The 24,489-nt window shown below is 44.9% G+C and overlaps 1 protein-coding gene across 1 annotated transcript in view; it reads left to right on the forward strand.

Moving 5' to 3' along the window:
* The first annotated feature begins 9,955 nt into the window (after window positions 1-9,955).
* ABCA4 (ATP binding cassette subfamily A member 4) overlaps window positions 9,956-24,489 on the forward strand; it is a 104,614-nt gene continuing 90,080 nt past the window's right edge. The window contains exons 1-4 of the mRNA XM_074961300.1: window positions 9,956-10,021; window positions 15,510-15,603; window positions 19,157-19,298; window positions 21,907-22,046. Of these exons, the coding sequence (XP_074817401.1) occupies window positions 9,956-10,021; window positions 15,510-15,603; window positions 19,157-19,298; window positions 21,907-22,046 (442 nt within the window). The remainder of the gene's footprint in view (window positions 10,022-15,509; window positions 15,604-19,156; window positions 19,299-21,906; window positions 22,047-24,489) is intronic.

Raw genomic sequence — 24,489 nt, forward strand, 5'->3', positions numbered from 1 at the left:
AGCTTAGCTCAGCAAAATGTGCAAGCACTTATTAAAATGTGGGTCCATATGGGGCTAGAAGGGGGCAGGGGTCCTGACCTCTATGCCTGCAAGACAAGACATATAGTAACTAATTGTATGGAAGCTAGAAAAAAGTGGCTTTGTCTCTGAGACGGTGTAGAACACTGGCCGCCTTTGTTCCACTACCACACAGAGGGGTGTATTAACTACAGTACTAGCATGAGATTGTGCCACACACACTTTATTTTTTCTATTTTTTTTTTCCTGCTTGTGCTTATCTTAAAAACAGCAGGGATGTGAACTCTTGTCTTCCCTAGATTTGCTGGAGGGCTCTCTCCTAAATTGATTGGACTCATGACACTTACGGAAATTTCCTTGTGCAAACTGAAGGAATAAAAATATCCCAGTAATACGCTGCCATTTTAAAAATAGCTTCTCTGTTAAAATTGCAGCATGTCCGGAATACGTGATAGGGTGGGATGGTGTAAAGGTTTAACTGGGACTCAGGATGACCAGCATAACTCAATTGTGGCTTTGTAATTTATAAGTCACGAGGCCACCCGAAACTCATGCATGTATTGTGTGAACATGTGTATATACACACAATTCAGAGAGAGCTTTACGTCATCCCTGATAAGAATAGCACAAGGTCTATCTTCAAATATGCATTTACGTTATATGCACTTATTATTATAGTCTGATATTTACTTTAAGCGGAATATCTCATTTACTAGCAACAATTAAGGACGGTTTGGAAATCCTTAGTGATAAGATGCTGACTGTAGTGGGGCTAGCGAAGAACCTGTATTCAAACTATAGGTGCTATCAGTTTGAGTTTGCCAATCCCGGTGTGTATTGAAATGCTCCACAAAAACATTTCATGTTTGTTCTCACAAATCCCAACCTTCACACAGAGCAGAAGTAGGTCACAGGCACAGCCTAGGCAAGGGAACTGGAAAGCAAATTCACCCCACCTTCCAATGTGATGGTATTATCTAATTAGGGTGATTACAGTTTAATCCGTTATTCAGATACAGCCCTCTGTGCAGGCATGCAGTAGCAACCAGTGCCTCCTTTCTCAGAACAACTGACTTTTGGTTACAAAGTTTAATGTTTGTTTGTTTGAATGTGTGAAGTAGTGGATTGCTGATGGCCTTGGAGACTGTCCTCTGCTTATCCGCAGAACAGGTGTAGCACAAGGCAGAAGCCATGCAAGCTCCCCCACTCTGTATCACCAATGTATCTCACCCTGGCCTGAATGGACCTCTGTCTCCAGGCCTTGTTCCACCCCTCATCTCTTTGCTGAGTCTACAGCAAGAGTGCCCAGTTGTAATCTGAACATCTATCCAACTGAAGCTGAACCAGGACCATCAAACTGATGGTAGAAATCCCTGAATGGCTGTCAGATATCAATGACTTGTCATTTCTGAAATAGAGCAGATGTAGGCACTATTGAGCTACACCTACACTATGGCACTGAGCTGCTGGGATAGCACCAGTGTAAGCACTGATGGTCCAGTGTGTCAGCAACGGTAGCCATGCTGTTGGGTTGTGGTTTTGCCCTGCATCCACACACTGTTGCAGTTAGACAGTGCCATGGTTCCTGGCAAAACTCCATGATGCAACAGCTTGTGCAAGATTGTGAAAAGCCTTGGGAGCCCAGTTAAAAGGCCAGACTCCCCATTTCTAAGTCCTTTTCTCCTTTCTGGAGGAGCACTCTGCTCTCGGTCCTTACTCAGCAAGAAATGCTTCACCTGGAGCATTTGAACAGCAGGCACAAGGCTGAGGCAGTGGAGTAGGTTGTGGCGGTGCCTGTGGCGAGCCAGAGGCTGACATGAGCAGCTGCTGCTGCAATGCTTGTGCGTCCCAACTCGTGGCGATCTGGAGCTATGCGGTACTTGTTCGTTTTGTGGAGCACTGCTTTTGGCTCTAGACCACTGGGCAGACACTAGTCGGGACTGAGTTGTTCTTGAGACTTGGGATGAGCCATCTAGGCCCACTATGTAGCTTTTATTTAATAAACTAAATAGAGTAGAACGCAACTTACCACTGAGCTACTTGAATGCACTTCTGTGGAGCTCTGAGTCAGAACACAGATAACAGTCCACTTCCTTAGAGCTCTGTTAGCCATAGGTGCCGACTCCGTGGGTGCTCTGGGGCTGAGCACATATGGGGAAAAATTTGTGGGTGCTCTGCACCCACTGGCAGCCAAGCTCCCCACTCCCTCTTCTCCCCCACCCTGAGCGTGCTGTGTCCCTGCTCCTCCACCTACCTCCCAGCGCTTCCCCTGCCCGCCGCCAAACAGCTGTTTGGCAGCATGCTGGGGGTGAGGGAGGAGGCGGGGAAGAGGCAAGGCTGGGGCGGGGACTTTGGGGAAGGGGTTGGAATGAGGGTGGGGTTGATTCAATAAAAGAAATTACCTCACCCACCTTGTCTCTCTAGTACCCTGGGACCGATGCGGCCACAACAGCACTGCAGTCAGCTTCCTGTCAGCCTGATATACTGTATTCTTCAGTGAGCTTGTTGCTGGATTACGTTGTTAGTAACTTTAAAATCTAGAGGGAAGAGTAGGATGGAGAGTGGACTTCATCAGCCTCCAGAGAGACAGTGGCTCTCCAGCCATATTGTGTGGCCTCTAGAGGTAGGGACAGGAAGAGATAAAGGTAGAGAGTGATGATCCGTGAGGAATTGAAAGGCTGACAGAGAGGACAAACTGACCCTTATCTTACAGGTATTTCTGGAAAGCATTGAATGTCAGACCTGAGAAACATGGGGGCACAATGGAAACAAAACTGAGGTATAAAGTGAACCTGTCTGGAATCCTTAGCAAGGGTAATATGGCAACAGAACTGAGTTTTGAGAGTACACATCCATCCAATATGTCAATTTATATTTAATGTCCTTTATGGACAATTGAATCTCCAAGTTACTAGGCCTGAACATTAGGAGGATCTGATTTATCTACAGAGCCTACAAAATTCCCACAAGACAATTAGGTTGTAGTAGAAAAAGATGAGACTTACGCCACTTTATCAGACAGCTAGAGCTCAGAAAAAGTGGTGACAGCTGTATGGACTGATTAGATTTTTACATAGTGGCAAAAGATCCTTTCTTTCCCCGCATCTGTCTTGTCAAACATGCATCTAGAGGGGAATTTCTGGCACTTCAGGCAGTTTGCTGTTTAAAGTTCTAAAGGGTGGTGATCATGTACAAGAACAATTTGGAGGGGTGGGGGGAATAGGAATTTCTCAGAACTAGTGAACAAGTAAACTGTTGCTAAGCAAATGGAGGGGAAGAAATCTGCAATGGATATTCTCTTGCTCACATTCCTAAAGCAGAGTTGAGCATGCTGTAGATATTCTTTAAACTTACAGTTGTTTCTGTATTGCTTAGATAAATACTGGTCAGCCCTTGATAATGTGGAGTCATTGATAGTGTAATGTTTTATAAGGGATCCCTTACTAACCACTGAAAAAGTGGCTTTACTACCTGGTTCCAGGATGAGATAAGCCATTGCTTACTGCTCAGGAGCCAGTTGAGATGCACTATTTCTTATACACAACATCCTTAACTCTTTTCTAGACATAGTACTGCAGATCTCAGATGAAATATAGAAATGTCATGACTCATCATATGACTGTCTTCAGCCAATAAGGGACAGGGTTTTCTTTCTAGGATGTAAAAATAATTCTTCTACTCTGTAATAGCCCAGCGAAGAAAACTGAGCAAGAGCAGGGTTTTTTAATTTTCCTATAAGCAGGAACCTTGGAAGAGACTTCCCACGCTTCGCTAATCCTCTTGTGATAGAACTATTTTATTTTTCTTGGCCCTTTTGCCCAGACTCCTGGAAGGGAGATCACTTCCTGTAAAAGCAAAATTAACAAAGCACAAATGAACACATGCAATGTACCTAGCTCACATCCTGTGTGTGCGTGAGGATCAGGAGGGAGCTAAGTACCATTATAAATAGTAATAGATGCAAATTTGCACTACCTTTTAATAAAAAACTGAATTACCCATTTGTAATTGTTCCCCCCATACAAAAAAAAATTCAACAATTCAAGCTTTAACATGCTGGAGAATTGTATTTCTTCTACTACCAGCTATTGGAAGCTGACTATTCAGATTGCTCATTAATACAACGATTTCAAGTCTACACTGATCTTTCTGGCTCGCATTCTGCCTTTAAAACTGAAGACAGAGCAAAACTAATCTCATTAGAAGTTTGCATACTTCTGACCCTGACTTCTTTATCCATGATTTTATTATAGTGTTTTGCCCTATTTGACCAAATAGGGCCTGTATCTGAAAACTTACAATTCTCTCCTTTCTGTAGGTCTCGCCAAACCTCCATGCAGGAGGAAGGAATACTAAGGGGATACCCTGGGTTATTCTAAACTAAAGTTGTCCGGCTGCAGAATCTAGGTCTGTGTCTCATCTCATTTCTCCACCTAGTCCTTATATCACTAAGAATTTTTCCTGTGCAGGAGTCTTAATCTCAGCCTGTGTAACTATAATACTCTAAATAGGCCAAGTTCAAGGCAATCTAGCACCCACATCTTTAAAACTATTCATTTTTTTTAAAATAGGAAATTGAGGTTCTTTCCTTTGGTAAAGCCTTCACTAATGATGCTGCTTTTGGATGCAAAAATATACTCTCCTTCATCTTCAGAAAAACTGGAGCCATTGTTGAAATGTGACTTAATAGCTGATTGTGATCTTCCCTCTTTTGTTTTCTGTGCCAAAATTACTTCAAGTATTAATGTCATAAAGGGAACTTTAATAGTTTGTTTTAGGCAAAGAGGAAAGGTCCCTTTAAATTCTTCTTTTAATTTTACAGCATTAGCAGATTCTTAACACTGTCAAATGAATAATTCAGTGGTTTGTTGCTGTCTTAATAAGGGATTCCTTTGGGAATTTCCACATGCTCATTAGCTTGTCCCTTGTTAATGAGTCCCTCCCCAGATAAGGAACGCTTGTATTATGACTCTTTCCCTACTACCGTCAGCAAGTCTAACTAGCAAATTAAATTTCTAAGCAGGGTCTGGATAACCCCATTACTGACCCTTCTATTCCCCAGGATTATTCCTGCTGCTGGAAATCTCAATGAGATTCAGAATACAGTGGCAAAAATACCTAGATCTCCCAGGATGAATGTAATTGTCCTATGTGCCAGTCCCGCTAATGGAGCCAGGAAGAGGACTACTATGTGTGGGAGACTGCGAAGGGGCCATTGCCAGGTGGTGTGTATAGGCATAAACACCGTCTTGAATTCCTGTCCACAGTTGTTGCAGAAGGCCTGTGGAGAAGCTTTCCCATGCGGCTGGGGGAGCTAGACAAGGCATGCCTAATTCCCACCCTACTGAGCTGCCTCTGCTGGGTGTGGGTGTGACGCTGTATGGAATTGAGACATTTTATATTAATATTAATACCAATATTGTAAAATTGCAATGAATTGTGCCAGATATGTCAAGGCATCAGTGAAAATGTTATGATTTGCCAAGTATGATGATCTTGTTTATGTTTGTATCACATTTGTATTGTAAGTTATAGATATGTATGTTATATCTGCATTTCAAAACTTGTGCTGTGTTTCTGGGTGACACCCGCAGATAAACTGGCATCAGCATGGCCTAGCCTGTTGGATGGTCCATCAAGGGTCATCAGTTGTACAATGAACTCATAGAAAAAGTCAGGGACTACACCTAATGAGTCAGCAAGGCATGCAGGAGCATGCCTATGGACAGAACCTACGGTTTCCAGGTATCCGGTTTTCAACTGGAATGCCCGGCTGAAAAGAGACCCTAGTGGCTCCAGTCAGCACTGCTGACTGGGCTGTAAAAGTCCAGTTGGCACGGGGCTGGCAGGCTCTCTACCTGGCTCCGTGCGGCTCCCCGGAAGTGGCAGCATGTCCCTCGGGTCTTAGGTGGAGGGATGGCCATGGGGTCTCCATGCTCTGCCACCATCCTGCCCCAAGTGCCGGCTCCACAGCTCGCATTGGCTGGGAACTGCAGAAAATTGGAGTGGGGCGGGGGCAGCACACACGGGCGGAGGCAGTGTGCAGAGACGCCTGGCTGTGCCTCTGCCTAGGAGTCGAGGGACATGTTGCAGCTCCTGGGGAGCCCCCTGAGGTAAACACCACCCAGAGCCTGCACCCCAAAACTCCTGCACCCCAGCCTGGAGCCTCCTTCCACACCCAAATTCCCTCCCAGAGCCTGCACCCCCTGCTGCACCCAAACTCCCTCCAAGCCCCCTCCCGCACCCAAACTCCCTCCCAGAGCCTGCACCCCAACCCCCTCCCCAGCCCTGAGCCCCTTCCCACACCCAAACTCCCTCCATCCCTGGCCCCACCCCAGAGCCCACACCCCCAGCTGGAGCCCTCACCCCTCCCCCACCCTGAACCCCTCATTTCTGGCCCTACCCTGGAGGCCGCACTCCCAGCCCAGAGCCCATACCCCCTCCCACACCACAACCCCCTGCCTCAGCCCGGAACCCCCTTCCACACTCTGGACACCTCGGCCCTAGCCTGGAACCACCTCCTGCACTCCTAACTCCTCATTCTCAGCCCAGTGTCTGTACCCCCTCTCACACCACAACCCCCTGCCTCAGCCTGGAGCCCCCTCCCACGCTCCAAACCCCGCGGTCCCAGCCTGGAGCCCCCTCCTGCACCCCAAACCTCTCATTCCCAGGCCAGAGTCCATACCAACTCCCACAACCCAATTCCCTGCCTCAGCCCGGAGCCCCCTCCTTCATCCCAAACCCCTCATCCCCAGCTGATGTGCTCACCACCTCCTGCACCCCAACTGCCGCCACAGGCTGGTGAAAATGAGCGAGTGAGGGTAGGGTAGAGCAAGCAACAGAGGGAGAAGGGATGGAGTGAGCAGGGGCAGAGCCTCAGAGAAGGGGTGGGGAAAAGGGTGGGACAAAGGTGTTCGGTTTTGTGCAATTAGAAAGTTGGCAACCCTAACAGAACCCTAAGGCTTTTCCATGCCAGATGCTGTGAAGCTTTTGTTTGGGGCACAGGAAATACAACAAATCACAGGGCAAAAGGAATATAAAGGGCAGCTACCTCATTTCCATTGCGTCTTCATTCTTGCTCTTACCTCTGGAGTAACTTTTCTGCAAACTGAAGCTCTGAACAAAGGACTGAATGACCATCCAAGCTGTGGATGTGTTCCAGGATTTTCATGCCAGCAAATTCACCAATATTGCTAAGAACCTGATAAACGGACTTTGAATCTCTGTATGTATCTGAGTGCTTTATCATTTAACAGCTCTCTCCTTGTTGTTTCTTTTTTCTTTATAATAAACCTTTAGTTTTAGACACTAAAGGTTTGGCTGGCAGTGTGGTTTTTGGGGTAAGATTCAACCTAATATTGACCTGGCAATGTGGCTGGCCTTTTGGGGTTCAGAAGAACATTTTGTATATGTAAGCAGAGTTTTTTAAATAACTTCTCACTGTACTGGGCCTAGATGCTGATTGGGAGCCAGAGAACTGGAATGCAATAAGGGGGATGTGATATATATATTTTAAAGTTTCTTGATAACCAGTGTGAGGGATCAGAAGCACAGTTTGTGACTGGTTGGGGAGTTTAACTTCAGTGTTGACCACCAGTTTTGGGAGTATCTGCTCTCCCTTTTGCAGCTTGCCCTGACCTTGGCATTTTTCGTTAGGTCTGCCCCAGGCACCCTGGGTCACAGTGGGTTTCTTGGCAGCTGCCTATATGCAGTATGTACATGCAACATATCAGAACTTGGCCTTTGTGCCCAGCACATTTCTCCTTCATCTTTAATAAAGAGAGTGCTTTGATTAGTCTGCAGCTCTAGACGGGACCTCACTGAAGATTCCAGTTGAATCATAGACCCTGCCCACACTAACAGCTTCCACGTACAGTTGTTCTTCCTCTATATATTTGCTCAGTACATGCATTTTTGATCAAAATGATGTATTGGCAATTTCAAGCCTGTTACTGCTGGAGCTGTCATCAATGAAGATCTAGGACCCTCTTTCTGTGTGTAAACAGGCTAACTAGCAATACAATCTGCAGTCACTAGTGCTGTTGCCAAATTGTCATTATCAGCTTGCTGATGTTCAACTTTATCTCCCCTGTCACCATGTCCCTTTCGACAACTGATTGTTCAGAGATGCTCCCGAAGGATATGTGTGTCTCCAGAAGAACTGAAGGTGCCTGTTTCCAAATTGGAATGAAGAGGAGGAAAAATGACCATTCGGTAGTAAATTAGCCCATTACATAATCTGAGTGCACACTGTAGCATTTGAAAATACACCAGGATTGTCCTCCTTATACCAGAGTCTCAGCTCTGCAGAAATGAATATCTGTGTGTCCACACTCTCTTGTCTGTAAAATTCTGCTTAGCTGGTGGGTAGCTGGCTGCTTTTCAGCTGAACATGGGTGAACAAGATTTAGCCATCTTTATGAAGAAGTTTTCTTGTTCCCCTGCATTCAATATTTTGTTATTTCTGTAACTCTGTCAGGCTTTCTTCCCTTTCCAGAGTCCCAATTAATGTTCCTTCCCAGCACCAGTAGTGCGTTGGGATTGGCCTCAAACTCCACCAGCCGCATGAAAGGAAACACCCCCCATCACCACCACCCTCACCCCCGAATACTGGACCTCCCTTTCACTGAGACTGTGATGCCTGTTCTGGGTCTTCAGTCTACCAACACGCATTAAGAAGCTTTGTTTCTTCAGTTGTAGCATTATGACAGCATTCAACAACCATTTGTGTGAATAATTGATTTTTTTTGGTTAGGTGGCTAAACTGAAAAAAAAACAATACTTGTTTTGGGACAACTAAATATTTCATTCAACCCAAAACTAAACTTTTTGTTTTAAAGTGTTTTGATCCCTTTTTGTTTGTTTTTTGTTTTGTTTTTAAAATAGAACTACATTTTGAAACACACAGTTTTGAATTGGGGGAGAAAATATTTTTCCTTGTATCCCCCACCCAGTTGCCTCCACCCAATGGTGTAACAGAGGCAGAGGTGCATCCTTTCAAAGCATAATACATAATCCGTTTGTTCTCTTGTGTTGCAATAGTTTTCTATAGCCAATCTGACTTCCTTTTGTGCTGTGTCTGTAATATGAGCAATTAGAGCTGATGGGATGATGATGAACAGTGTATGCGACTGTTAACCTACAAAGAATGAGAACCCTCCAGGCGTCAGTGCTGGTAATTTTGCATGAAAACTCCTGCTGTGGAGTTTTTCTCTTTTTATCTGACAGCTGATACGCAGCACAGTCAGTGTGACCTAAATTTGGTCTTAAATTTCCTGCCCTAATCTCTTCCATGCTCAAAATGAAAAGAAAGAGGTAATTTCTAGCAGGTTTTTTCATGATTAGTGCCACGTCTTCTGTCCAAGGCTGGCCTTTTTTTATCTTTGGTTGAGGTTTAAGTACTTTCTCAGGGGATGAAAAACTCACCTTAAATGTTTTCCTTGAAGTGCCAAGTAACTAATACTGGTTTTATTCTAAAACTTCTGAAAATCCAGGTATCAGAGAGATTAGATTAACCAATGAGTCATTGTCATCTTTGATTCTACAAAAAATAAAAATAAAGGAAACAGTTACAGGTAGAAAATCAAATGTTTGCTTCAATGCCAGGGTAATAGTTGAAATGAGTAAAAAGAGGTCTTTGAAAAATATGTCCTCTTGTTTATTGACCCCGAAAAATGAGTCATGACAACCACGCTCCCAACAAGGGAAAAACACCATATTCTGTAGCTCAACATTTGTCTAGAACAAGATGTATAAGGTATGACTGAAAAGCACGGCCAGTAAAGTAAAGGGAAAGAGAGATGTAAAAAGAACAGAAGTTAAAGGCAGTTATTCTGCTGCGAATTTTGTTTCAGGTATTATCTGAGCCCAAGTGTGAGAGATAAAGATGGATGCATTTTATACTACAGGTTTGTGGCGCTGTTGATGCAGAAGAACAATGAGCTTCCTTAGACAGGTCAGACTTCTGCTGTGGAAGAACTGGACACTCAGGAAAAGGCAAAAGGTAAAAGATAAATCCTTAGTCTTCGGGTTTCTGCTTTAGAACATGCTGAGAATAATACAGTGCAGATAGTCAAATGACTGGTGCATTTATCAGCCTGCTAAACACGTGCGTACCACAGAGTGAAATCGGCTGTGCTGTGTCTGTAGGCTTCGTCCATTTGTTTGCAAGATGCACTTTACAGCATAAATTTAGAACAGAGGTCATTGTACTGAGTATCTGACAAACAGCATGGCATACAGTGAAGATAGTTCTGGGTACTGAGGTTTTGGTGCTTGGCTGTAAAGATAGGCACCAACAAAAATGACTTGTGTACCCCACAACTTAGGGCAAGTCTGGCTCCAAGTCTTAATGTTGCCACTCATGTGCACTTCTATTTAGATGTGAATCCAACTGCACAGAAAAAAGCTCAATTTTTTTTATTACATGGTTGAATGACAACAATAACAAGGTAAGCAAGAATTAGAGAAACATTTTAAATCCTTTCACGTAATACTTTCTCTAGGACAGAGCAACTAATACATATTACGTAAATGCCTTATTTACTATTGTTCATTTTTTATTTCTTTAAACCAAATTATCTTAGGGCTAGTCTACACTGGCAACGCTAAAGCGCTGCCATGGCAGCGCTTTAACGTGGCTTTGTGTGGTCGTGGCACAGCTCTGGGAGAGAGCTCTCCCAGCGCTCTAAAAATCCCACCTCCACGAGGGGCGTAGCTACCAGCGCTGGGTCACTGTCTACACTGGCGCTTTATAGTGTTGAAACTTGCTGCGCTAAGGGGGGGGTGCTTTTTTACACCCCTGAGCGAGATGGTTGCAGCGCTGTAAATTGCCAGCGTAGACAAGCGCTTACAGCCTGGTTCTCTGAGGTGACGGAAGCTCTGTTTCCACTGGCTTCAAGTCAAAAGAAGCTGAGGGAGTTCACAGGATCAGGCCTTATATTTCTAACTAAAGATAGGTTACCATATTTCAAGTTCCCAAATAAAAGACACTATCAGGAGAGGGGAAAGGGGAGCTGGAGGTACGGTGCTGGAGGGAATATTTGGGGGGTGCTGGTGGGTTGTGTCCCCTCAGAAGGGCTATCTGGGGGCTGCTTGAGGGGGTATTTTGTGGGGGAGGAGTGCTGGACTGGGGTATGTGTACTGGGAGGGGATATTTGGGGGGTGCTGTAGAAAGTACCTGGTGGATGCTGGAGGGGGTACCTGTGGCCTCTCACTCAAGGTGGGTGGTAGCGTTGTGCTCCCTGTCATGGTAGCTGGATGGCGGGCACAGGCCCAAGATGCAGCTCCAGCCTCTCAGTCAGAGCCTCCCTGAGGGCCTCTCCCCCTCCTTAGGGCAGGGAGCCAGGGCCAGGCCCTGTCATCCCTCCTGGCTGGGTTCTGAGGCCCCGCAGGAGGGCAGGTGGTCCAGCATAGAGGCGCTTGATGGCTCTGCTTACCTGGCAGGCTGGGCTGGGGCCGGGGCAGGCAGAATGCAGGGGAGGGACCAATCAGGGCATGGAGACTGCTCTTTCTGAGCTGCAATGTCGGGAGCAGACATTTCCGGACATTTCCTATTATTTCAAAAATCTACCCGGTCAGAGGACAGAGGATGAAAAAAAAGGGTCATGTCCAGGAAAACTTGGACGTATGGTAACCCTAACTAAAGACAATATGGCTTAAACACGAGACATGAACTATGGTAAGTGAGACATTCCTGCGGCTATCGCAGAATCGTGGGATGGGTTGAAATGATTCCCTATACAGACCTGATTCTTAGTGTGCCTTTGTCTTTGAGCCCTATAATAGAAATAGCCAGTCATCTGCCACCGGATCTTAGTTGAATCTGCTTTAGGCCACCTTTAATGTTGCGTGCAATTTTGCAAACTCAACTGAGACTTACTGATATGAAGTCAGGTTTCACAGAGTATCTTTCACATTCATGCTAACCCCAAATATTTTGTGGTTTTAAAAAAATTAATAATGAAGGCGGGACTGGAAATGGCAGCAATTGCAGGAAATACAGCAGCCATTGTGCCCTCTACAACAGCTCCTTCAGACCTTGAAGTCAATGGAGACTAGACTACCTGTGTGCTTAAGGACTGCAGGATCCAATCCATCAATCTGCTGGTCTCCATGTTAAATCTGCTTGTCCCCTCTCCCATTGCTGCCCATATATAACTCGCCGGCCTTGATCACCTGGACCAACTATCTACTTCCAAGAAATGCAGGAATAAACATGCATGAAACTTTTCCCCACAAATGAGCCTATTATAAGCTATGTGGTCCTTCATAATATACAATACCATTTTTGACCACTCAGTGCATGGCACTTTCTTAAGCCAGACCTTAAAACTATTATTAAAAGATAAATGTAATTAATCTGATAAATAAGAGTTGTGTTTAATTTCTTTGGCATCTAAAAATCAAAGACTTCTGGACATGGTAGTAAACTCTACATAATAGTAATATTATAAAACAAAGCTATATATTGTATATATACCAGAGCAGGATTAGAATTAAAATCCTTGAGATTTCAATAGCTGCACAGAGGATAAAATGCACAACTTTCAGTAACAAAAATTAAAAAGTCTTGTCTAATGCGCTTCTCACTGCGCTGAAGAGGGTGGGGTTTTTTTGCCTTCATCTATCGTTATTCCTTAATTTCTGTGGGGGAGCCCAGGGATGGGCTGGCAGGGGGCTATGGCTTGGGAGTGAGGGCCACTAGCCGGGCTAGAAGGGGGATCCCAGGGTTGGAATACCAGGGGCTGTGGGTTGGGAGTCAGAGGCAGCGGCAGGGCTGTGCTAGTACGGGGCTGCCTGGAGTGAGGCAGGAGCCGGGGGACAAGCACAGTGGGGTAGGGGGGACAGACAGGATCCCTCCCAGGGTGGCGCGGAGCCAGCACCTACCTCTCTCTGCCAGAGCCAGGGGCGCCAGTTCTCTCCAGCAGAGCTTCAGTTCCTCCAGGAAGAAGCAGCTGCTCTTCCCACCCTCCTGGCGGGGAGGCTGATTGCGGATACTCCTGCAACCGGACTTTTAGTGTCCAGTCAGCAGTGCTGACCCAACACTGCCAGGTCTTCTTTTTGATTGGACTTCCGGATTGAAAACCGGACACCTGGCAACAGGGATGCCCGAATGGGGGGGGTCAGGAGGCCATGGCCCCCCTCTTTTAAAAGTGGAAGGACTAGGCCTTCAGGGTGAGCAGCAGGGGGGGGAATGGAGGACGGGCGGGGCCATGGGGTGGAGAGGAGTGGGAGATGGGGAGGTAGAGGCGAGGAGGGGCCAGGGGATGGAGAGGAGCAAGGGGCCTGTGTGGGGGAGGGGCCAGAGGGTGGAGAGGAGTGAGGGAGCAGGTGGGTGGGGGGTAGGGGCAGAGAGGACCGAATGGTGGGTGTGCAGGGGGAAGGAGAGGAGGGGTCAGGGAGCAGAGAGAAGCAAGCGGCCGGCAGGCATGGGGGGAAAAGAGGAGCCAGCTGTGGGTGCGGGAGTGGGGCTGGGGGCAGAGAGAAGCGAGCGAGGGAGATGGGGCAAAGAGCAGTGGGTGGGGCCTCAGGGAAGAGCCCAAGCAGGGATGGGGCCTCAGGGTGGAGCACAAACAGAGCAGGGGGGTGGGGCCATGGTCTGGGCACTGTGCCCCTTTCTGAGTGTGGGCCTAGCACATGGCAAACGCTGTACTAAGTGGCGGTGTGCTTCCCTGTGTGAGGCGCTAGAACTTCTGAGGGCATTTAGCCCATGGCTCTGTATGGTGCAGTGAGCTGAGCCACTCAGATTCTTTCCCAGTGAGCTGTGGGAGAACTTGTCTTTCCTTCTGAGCACACACAGGGAACTGTGGGAAGGCATTAGAGTATTGTCAGCACTCAAGTGACTTTTTAGCTGGGTTACCAAGTTGAGTTGAAGCAGCACACGGTTTTAGCCTAGCGCGTGAGAGGAGCCAGCTAGCCTGGGTTGAGACTGAGATTTTTGTATGTGGACAGGAGGTTATTAGAGGCAACAACACCCAAGTGAGAACCCTGGAGAACTCTGCACTGAAGACATACCCTAGGAGCCTGTTTGATTTTTCTTCCACTAAAATCACTGGTGGTAGAGCCTGTCCAGTCATCCTAACAAATGAACTCAAGTGGATGTTAATTTTTAGGGAAAATCCAGGCCTTGTGGCCAGATTAGCTGCTGGGGAGGTGAAAGCTGGGAGGGACAGAGAGGTTAGGATGACCAGATTGTCTTGATTTTATAGGGACAGTCCCGATTTTGGGGTCTTTTTCTTATATAGGCTCCTATTTCCCCCCCCCCCCCGTCCCGATTTTTCACATTTGCTGTCTGGTCACCCTACAGAGAGGCGTCATCCCAACTGCACAGCTACTCCTTACTCCAGGCCAGAGAGGTGGGAAAACAGGAGGATCTGCACAGTGTCAGGTTTCCCAATCCCTTGGTCTAGCAGTGCTCCCGCCTCCCCCCCCAGCCCAAACTCCTGTCTGGCTTTTAGAAGCACTAAACTGTATTTTTTTAACTCAAGATTAAATGTGTAAAATAGGAAATGCTTGCTTGGCAAAAATTTCTCCACCCTTCAGCCATAAACCTAGGCTGAGCTTAATTAAAGCTAATAGACAAACTTACAGTGGAAAAGACAGGGCAGCTCCAAAACCCTGTTTTTAATTATACTGTGGAATTTCTTTCTGCTAGATCCCCTGTCACCATTTAGCCTGAAGAAGGCCCAAGGCACATGATGCATTCTGCAGATTGCTGTACATATCTGGTGCCCCGGGGGAGAATTTCCTATGTGCAAACTAACTACTCAGGATTTCGGAAGAGTCTGTTGTGGCCGTTACAGAAAAATGTAACGCAAGGTGGATAGCAACAGAAAAACACAGCAAGCTCTGCCAGCACAAATACAGCACCAAACAATACTAATAAAGGACCAGCGAAGTGGGGAATGTGTGGTAGTTGCTATATGCTATAGCTATCAAAGAAAGATATCCAAAGGGAAAAAAAATGAATAGTTTTAACTAGCCAGACAAGCATCTGAAGGGAAAATATATTTTGTGGGGGTACAACTGCTAACTCAGCAGAAGGCGTTGGTTTCAGGTGTGCTACGTGAACCTTGTGCTTTTTCATCCCTATAATTTCCTGTGGGCCACAGAGGCTGTTTTAATCCCATTTCATGAGAAGCTCAGTGCATGGTTACTATTCTTATTCTTCTCCAGCCTCCCCCACCCAGCCCGGCAGTCCTGTCCAGCCCAGCAGTCCTGCATCACTGTCTCACTAGCTGCTCTTCTCACCAACAGTCTAGAATTATTTTTTGCTATTATTTTAGTCCTCTATTCTTAGCTTTTTAGCACCTGCTGCCTCCTCTTTTTTTTCACCTTAGCTCTTTAATCGCCCTTGGTTTTTAAACATTCTTCCAGGGGAGGGAGAGGAGCACTGGGTTCATGGTGATGTTCAGTGGGGCTCTGTTTGTTTGGTAAATTACTGGATTAATTATGTCACATTTATTTTGTATACACTTTTTTCTCCCCAGCTTCGTTTTCTGGTGGAGCTTGCATGGCCTTTGTCTTTATTTCTTGTCCTTGTCTGGCTGAGGAAGGCTAACCCAGTCTATCGCCAACATGAATGTAAGAATATATGTTATAAAACTAAAACAATAATAATAATTATTGCAATAAAAATTATTAATGTCTAGAGGCCCCAATCAGGACTCAAGGCCCAGTTGTGCTAAGTGTTGTACACATAAAAAGATGGCCCTGCCCTAAGTAGTTTATAGTTTTAGTAATTTGGGAACATATAATGTCCCTGAATTAAAGTAACACAACAAAAAATCCTATGTTAATTTATGGGCCATTTCCCTGCTTATAAAGGCAGCAGCCATACCAATACTATCCTAATAGTAGATACTGGGAGTTGTCTGTTCTGAGGATTCTGAGTGCTGCTTATTTCTTTGCCATTGATGGCACCTTCTTCTGCCAATAACCCGTCTTCTCATTTCCAAATGTAATTGCTTGGCTCTACGCACATATTGGTCTAAACACTGGTCTGACTTACCCTCTGGGATATCGGTGGGGTTGCAAGGTTATAGATCTGGCCAGAATTAGGCCTGTTGTTGGAAATCCTCCCAAGAAATTTCCCAGAAGTTTCCAGATCACAGGCCCTGGTTCTCATGGGGGACTTCAATCACCCTGATATCGGCTGGGAGGGGGAGACATATAGCAGTGCCCAGACAATCCAGGAAGTTTTTGAAAGTGTTGGGGACAACTTCCTGGTGCAAGTGCTGGAGGAATCAACGAGGAGCCGAGGAGCGTGCCTCTCTTGATCTGCTGCTCACAAACAGGGAAGAATTGGTAGGGGAAGTAGAAGTGGGTGGCAACCTGGGGGCAGCAGTGACCATGAGATGGTCGAGTTCAGGATCCTGACACAAGGAAGAAAGGAGAGCAGCAGAATACAGACCCTGGACTTCAGAAAAGCAGACTTTGACTCCCTCAGGAAACTGATGGGCAGGATCCCCTGGGAGGCTAATATGAGGGGGAAAGGAGACCAGGAGAGCTGGCTGTATTTTAAAGAAGCCTTATTGAGGGCGCAGGAACAAACCATCCCGATGTGCAGAAAGAATAGCAAATATGGCAGGCAACCAGTTTGGCTTAACAGTGAAATCTTCAGTGAGCTTAAACACAAAAAGGAAGCTTACAAGAAGTAGAAACTTGGACAGATGACTAGGGAGGAGTATAAAAATATTGCTCGAAGGTGCAGGGGTGTAATCAGGCAGATTTAGAGCACAATTAGAGTTGCAGTTAGCAAGGGATGTGAAGGGTAACAAGAAGGGAGTCTACACGTATGTTAGCAACAAGAAGGTGGTCAGGGAAAGTGTGAGACCCTTACTGAATAAGGGAGGCAACCTAGTGACAGACGATGTGAAAAAAGTTGAAGTACTCAATGCTTTTTTTTGTCTCGGTCTTCACAAATATGGTCAGCTCCCAGACTGCTGCACTGGGCAGCACAGTATGGGGAGGAGGTGAGCAGCCCTCAGTGGTGAAAGAACAGGTTAAGGACTATTTAGAAAAAGTTGGACATGCACACAAGTCCATGGGGCTGGATCTAATGCGTATGAGGGTGCTGAGGGAGTTGGCTGATGTGATTGCAGAGAAATTGGCCATTATCTTTGAAAACTCATGGTGATCAGGGGACGTCTGGACAATTGGAAAAAGTCAAATATAGTGCCCATCTTTTAAAAAGGGAAGAAAAGAAAATCCGGGGAACTACAGACTGGTCAGCCTCACCTCATTCCCTGGAAAAATCCTGCAGCAGGTTCTCAAAGAATCCATTTTGAAGCACTTGAAGGAGAGGAAAGTGATCAGGAAGAGTCAAGATGGATTCACCAAGGGCAAGTCATGCCTGACCAACCTGATTGCCTTCTATGATGAGATAACTGTCTCCATGGATATGGGGAAGGCGGTGGATGTGATATATCTTGACTTTATCAAAGCTTTATAAAGTATTCTTGCCAGCAAGTTAAAAAAGTATGGATTGGATGAATGGACTATAAGGTGGATAGAAAGATGGCTAGATCATTGGGCTCAACAGTTAGTAATCAATGGCTTGATGTCTAGTTGGCAGCTGGTATCACATGGAGTGCCACAGGGGTCAGTCCTGAGGCCGGTTTTGTTCAACATCTTCATTAATGATCTGGATGATGGGATGGATTTCACCCTCAGCAAGTTCTCGGGTGACACCAAGATGGGGAGAGAGGTAGATACACTGGAAGGTAGGGATAGGGTCAAGAGTGACATAGACAAATTGGAGGATTAAGCTAAAAGAAATCTGATGAGGTTCAACAAGGACAAGTGCAGAGTCCTGCACTTAGGACGGAAGAATTTCATGCACTGCTACACGCTGAGCACCGACTGGCTTAAGCAGCAGTTCTTCAGGAAAGGACCTGGGGGTTACAGTGGACGAGAAGCTGGATATGAGTCAACAGTGTGCCCTTGTTGCCAAGAAGGCTAATGGCATATTGGGCTGCATTAATAGGAGCATTGCCAGCAGATCAAGGGCACTGGGGAGGCCACATCTGTAGCATTGCATCCAGTTTTGGGCCCCCCCATTACAGAAAGGATGTGGACAAACTCGAGACAATCCAGCGGAGGGCAATTAAAATGATTAGGGGGCTGGGGCACATGACTTATGAGGAGAGGCTGAGGGAACTAGGCTTATTTAGTCTGCAGAACAGAAGAATGAGGGGGGGGGATTTGATAGCACCCTTCAACTACCTGAAGGGGGGGTTCCGAAGATTCATAAAGGTCAGAAGGGACCATTATGATCATCTAGTCCAACCTCCTGCACAATGCAGGCCACAGAATCTCACCCACCCACCCTGCGAAAAACCTCTCATCTATGTCTGAGTTATTGAAGTCCTCAAATTGTGGTTTAAAGACTTCAAGGAGCAGAGAATCCTCCAGCAAGTGACCCGTGCCCCATGCTACAGAGGAAGGCGAATGAGGATGGAGCTAGGCTGTTCTCAGTGGTGGCAGATGAAAGAACAAGAAGCAATGGTCTCAAGTTGCAGTGGGGGAGGTCTAGGCTGGATATTAGGAAAAACTATTTCACTAGGAGGGTGATGAAGCACTGGAATAGGTTACCTAGGGCTTCAGAAAGCCCTGGCTGGGATGATTTAGTTGGGGTTGGTCCGGCTTTGAGCAGGGGTTAGACTAGATGACCTCCTGAGGTCTCTTCCACCCCTAATCTTCTATGATTCTATTAAATTAATTATTTGGTTGGAAGGCCTGGAATTACTCCCCTCTAACTCTCACATTTGTGAATATTAATATGACATGGTCCTTAACATAATCATTTTAGTAAATGTGGAGGGTGGGATTTTCAAAATGGTCAGCATTGGCCTAACTCTGCTCCCTTTGAAATCAATGGGAGTTCTACCACTGACTTCAGAGGGAGCAGAGTTAGACCAATTCTGAGTGGTTTTGAAAATAATACACAGAACATATGTCTTTTTATTTGACAAAGACAAAAACCTGAAAAAAACTTTCCTGGCTAACAAAGTAACCATAACATTCCTCTTGCAACAAGAAAATGTGTGAAGCTCCTAATGTTCATTCAAGCTGCCTTAGGAATGAAACCCAACAATTAATATTTTGTCTTCTCTTCTCTGTTTCATATACGCAGGCCATTTTCCAAATAAGGCTATGCCCTCTGCAGGAACACTGCCATGGTTACAGGGCATCTTCTGTAATATGAACAATCCTTGTTTCCGCAGCCCCACCCGTGGAGAATCTCCTGGCATTGTGTCTAACTACAACAATTCCATGTAAGCAAAGAGGAACCTACTGCATTCAGGGAAAAGAGATGTGTGTGCTAGGTTGGGGCTGCATTAGTGTACTGAGGTCCTGGAGAAATGCCTAGCAGCCTGTCTCTAATGCATATCACAGATGTGACAGATCTTGGTGAGCAGTCATGGAATAACTTCAGACACAAAGTCCACCCTCAGATTGGCTGTAATCCCCATCCCCTATCAATGGGATGGATTCATGATAAAGGGTATTTTATAGAACTATTCTGCAGTGTGAATTAAAATCCAGCCCTTGGCAGAAAGTTGAGCATCCAGGAAGACTGGATGGTTCAGGATGGAGGTAACTGTAGCATGTAGATCTAGATCTAGATCTAGATCTAGCCCTGGTCAATAAAGACCAAAAGGTTGCATCTGATGGCAGTTCTGTGGCCTGTGTGAATTGAGTTTGGTGGTGTCCCTCCAATTGCCAGTGAACAGGTGTCCACATCACAAAAACCACCACTTCAGTTGCCAATTATAGAAGAAGTCTAAGAACAAAGGCCCAGGATTTAAGAGTATAGAACCTGAATTGTCTTTTCCCACCATTTGAGATACTTCCTCTAAATCAGGACTGGGGCAAACCGGCAATGTGGGAAAGCTTGCATTGACTCCGCCCATGCTGTACCTGTCTTGGTAACATATAAAAGACTTCCCTCAGTCTGTCAATTCTCAAACACTAAATTTACTCATGGGGAGATGGGCAAAATTCTGATCTTTTGGTCAGAATGATCTTTGCAAGTGCTTCTGTGTGTTGTGTATTATAGCTGACTCATGCAAGTCAGAGTTTAGCAGGGCAAGGACATCTAGAGTAAAATGAGGACAATTGCAAAATCTGTTAAAACATGCAGAAAGTAATGGCCACATGCCCACTTGTCAGGGGGTGGTTTTATCTTTTGAGAAGTGATACTCAGACCTCTGAGGTTCAAGAGCCAAATTAGCAATCAACATTGCCTAAAAGAGCCACATTAGTGTGAATTCATTGTTCCATTTACTGTAGTACTATATATTCATATTTAAACAGTATGATGGGAAATATTTAGTTTAGTTTATTCACACAGCAAAATGACTGACCAAGTATTACTATTTTATCCATTACAGTTGGTTGTTAATATAGGAGAAGCATCCTGATTGGTTAATAATTAAATCACAATGTTTTAATATCATGTGCTGCAAAGAGCTACAGAAAGACACATTAAAGAGTCACTTGCAGTTCACGAGCCTCAATCTGAGTAACATTGCTTTAGAGACTCCAAAGCGGAAACATCCATGAGCTAACAACGTCAAGGCCATCAAAGGTGCAGCCATCTGAAACTGGCCCACTTTGGTTTTCCCTTTTCATTCCACTTTCTTTTTTTGTTTATCTGTGAACATTTAAAATGTTAAATCAAACTGAGTGGCCTATGAGCTAGTGTATTTGTTTTCTGTATAATGCACCTTTACTTTTCTAGGTTTCAGAGTAACAGCCGTGTTAGTCTGTATTCGCAAAAAGAAAAGGAGTACTTGTGGCACCTTAGAGACTAACCAATTTATTTGAGCATAAGCTTTTGTGAGCTACAGCTCACTTCATCTGATGCATACTGTGGAAAATACGGAAGAAGTTTTTATACACACAGACCATGAAAAAATGGGTGTTTATCACTACAAAAGGTTTTCTCTCCCCCCACCCCACTCTCCTGCTGGTAATAGCTTATCTAAAGCTATCTAAAGCTATCTTTACTTTTCTAGGTAGTCTCTTTTTCCTGCTGCTGCTTTATGAGGCAAATCAGATTCAACACATCAGAAGAGGCAAACACACTGTGCTCTCTGAGAGATTTGACTTGACTTCCTTCTTGTTTTGCTATTTCCTATCATCTAAAATAAGTTATTTAGGTTGGAAGTATCAGTCTTTGTACAGAAAAATATAGCACTCTTAAAGAAATGCAGTGTTTCAGCACCGATGTATGTCCAGGTTCTATCTCATGCCCACTGCATAGGGTGTGGTCATCCGTGACAGCTCAATACCTAGATGTGCTCTGTTTCTCACTGCTACTTATTAGAATTTATTTGTACCTGTTCCACAAATACAGAGCCTGATTCTTCCACCCTTACTTGTATTGTACTACTGTACCTTACTCTATGGGGTGGGAAGGCTGCACCCTGAGTAAAATACTACTCAACATGAGTAAGCATGACCAAATTAGGCTCAAAGTAATTTTCATTTTCAAATTGGGCTTGTAGGTTGCTGCTGGTTAGTGCAAACTTTGATTCTGTTACAATAGCTCAAATAGTCTCTCTGTAATAGTCGTTAGATTGATGCTGCTGTAATGAATCCATAGAGGTTGACATGTCTATAGCCTGACAGCATTAAAGCCATTCCAAAGGGTTTAACCAAAATCCCAAGTTTTAACATGCTCAAACTTTGGGGAAGTTTGGATTCTAATCCAGATCCAAACATTGCTCCATATGTCTAGTGAACAGTATGACCAGATTAACCTGTGTGTGAAGAGCCTCATGCTCTTTGTTTCCGTGTTTCCCATGACATGTAAGATTTGTCTTACCTGCCCTGCGTCATTAGTCTTTTCTAATGACTCATTGATTCTTCTTTCAGCTTAGCAAGAGTGTATCAAGATGCTCAAGAGCTTCTACTCCAAGCATCTGAAATCCATGACTTGGGCAGAATCTGGGAGGAATTGCGCATTATGATCCAGTTTATGGAAACAATGAGGACTAATCCTGAAAGAATTGCAGGCAATTTGTTTCATTATATTCTTTAGACTGTAGTACATTCCCGCCCAAGAGCTGGGTAATCCTCGCCTCTGCAGATAATGTCAGGAGTGACAATACAATTCACACCTGCCTGTTGATAAACATACATTTAAACATTCTGTATTTGAATGGCCTTACAAATTATTGATTTAAATTCTAAAAAGACACTCCCAAAATTAGTGGGACAAAAATGGATTGCCCCGGAGAGTGGCAGTGACCTATTCTAGCTACAAGTCCTTCACCTCAGAAGTGTATGTGTGTGTATGCGCGCGCGCACTAAAATCTAATATTGTGACTCAGCAAATATTTGTTAATAAGACAATATATACAGTGACTCCAATAAACCATCTGATGCAGGTTTTCTAGGCTGGTGTGTGCATATACTGTATGGATGCCGTGAGAGGACTAACTCATTGTGAATAGCTTGGGGCACCTCAAAATACCCCAAAATGTAGGCTTTTTAAGAACACAAATATATTCTGAGCTGCATTTTGGAAGCGAGCTGCAAAAACTGATTCCAAACAATCGGCTCTGTGGGAGTGAGGGAAAGCACAAAATGCCAGAGCTTTGAAGTTCAGAGTTCCAGGGCTGCACTCCAGGTTTTTCAAGCTTTTCAACTTTCTTTGCAATCCCAGTTCTGCATTTGGTGTTCCTTTACAGGGCATGTCAACTCTATTTAAGTCAGAAAATAAACAAGTGTGTTCCAACTGCCAGGCATCCTGTGTAGCCCAATATTAGTGCTGCTTCAGAATCCCAGTTTAAAAAAAAAAAGTCAATAGCCTGATTTATTTTAAAATAAAAGTTGTATTCTGCTTGTTCATAAAGCAGCCAACAAAACTCATGCTGGGGGATAAAGAAACAGGATGAGAAGCACTACTCTTTCCTCTGCATGGAAGGAATTACTAGCTGTGTGTGTGTGTGTGTGTGTGTGTGTAAGTAAGTTACATATATAAACTGTGTTAAGAGAACGTTAAGGGGGAAAAGTCAAGCATACAAAAATTAGGAAATGCCACAATTAAGGTTGTTTGTATCAGTCCACCTTCCCCTGGCTCTTTGAACCAGTCCCAAGATTCGGCCACCCCATCACAGTCCACATCCCACCCAGTCTCTCCCTTTGCCATTTCCCTAGTCCCAGCTCCTAACTTTTCTGCATGCCTGTGAGCCTGATCTCTCCTCCACACTGGTGAGGCACGAACAGTGGGGAGCACAGAAAGCACAGGATACAGTCTCCCTGCTCTCAGTTCCTGTCCTTGGTGCCACAGCAACCCTAGGTTTCCTGCAGGAGCAATTACAGGGAATGTCTTGCTAAGCCCCTGGACTCCTGTGCGTGTTCAGTGCTGATGGAATCTTTGGCGTATTTACCTGCCAAACCCTAACAAGTCTCTACTGAGTGTGAACTGAGATATTCAGAAGCTCAGAACTTGGCCAAATTTAGCAGATTTTCCCAGGGATGGCAAAAGATGACACATCCTGACACCAGTGCAACCTCCCTTCTCCCTCAAGCTCCCCAGCCAAATTTCAAGAGCCTGCTGCAAAGCATGGAGGACTAGAGTTTCTCAAACAATTATAAGAATTGTTTTTAATATGGGCAAAAAAACCATTTTCTCCTAGCTTCATTCTGAGAAACAGATGAACTGTTTTTGCTGAAATTTTCCAAGACAATTTAGTGTGAGGCAGACATCTAGCATGGAAAATTTCATCCCAAACACTAGTCTGGTGAAGTTAAAAGCAACTGAAAACAGGATCTTATAATGGGAGGTGTCCAGCAACCTTAAGTATGGGTGGCACTATCTGCACTATCTATGAGATACACTAGAACATTCAACAGTAATGGTGCAGAACTTATGGGCCAAATTCTGAGATCCTTACTGAGCTTTTACTTGGACAGTTTTCGTGCAAAATTCCTGTTGACATCAGCAAGAGTTTTCAGGGTTTGGCTCATTAGTAACCTTATCAGGAGTTAAGGTGTTTTGGACCCATTACTGTAAATTATATATATTATCATAAAGATGGAAGGAATGGAATTTTGTGGCCTTTCGTGTTTGTGTCTGTGTGTATTGTTTCTTGAGTAGGATTTGTTTAATGGTGGGGACTATAAAGCTTTAATGCTTTAAATGCTTTAATGCTTGAGACATGCCCCTTGAAAAGAGTAATGAAGTTTTGCCTGTGAAAAGTTTTAAAAGGGCCATTCTTACAAAATATAAAATTAGGCTGTTTGCACACGTTGCTGTTGACAGTGAATGCAAAGTGAGTGTAAATGACACCGATTGTCAAAGGTTGTTTGTACAACACCCAGCAGAAGGGGGAGGGGGAGACTGGGACGTCACAACATCATAGTAACTGAATATATAAAACAAAACATGACTTCAAAAGAAAAGGCCAAGATTTCCAAATGCGACCAGTGATTTTGGGTGCCTCCGTTTTC

Source organism: Natator depressus, chromosome 8, assembly GCF_965152275.1.
Source record: "Natator depressus isolate rNatDep1 chromosome 8, rNatDep2.hap1, whole genome shotgun sequence".
NCBI classification, from domain to species: Eukaryota; Metazoa; Chordata; order Testudines; family Cheloniidae; genus Natator; species Natator depressus.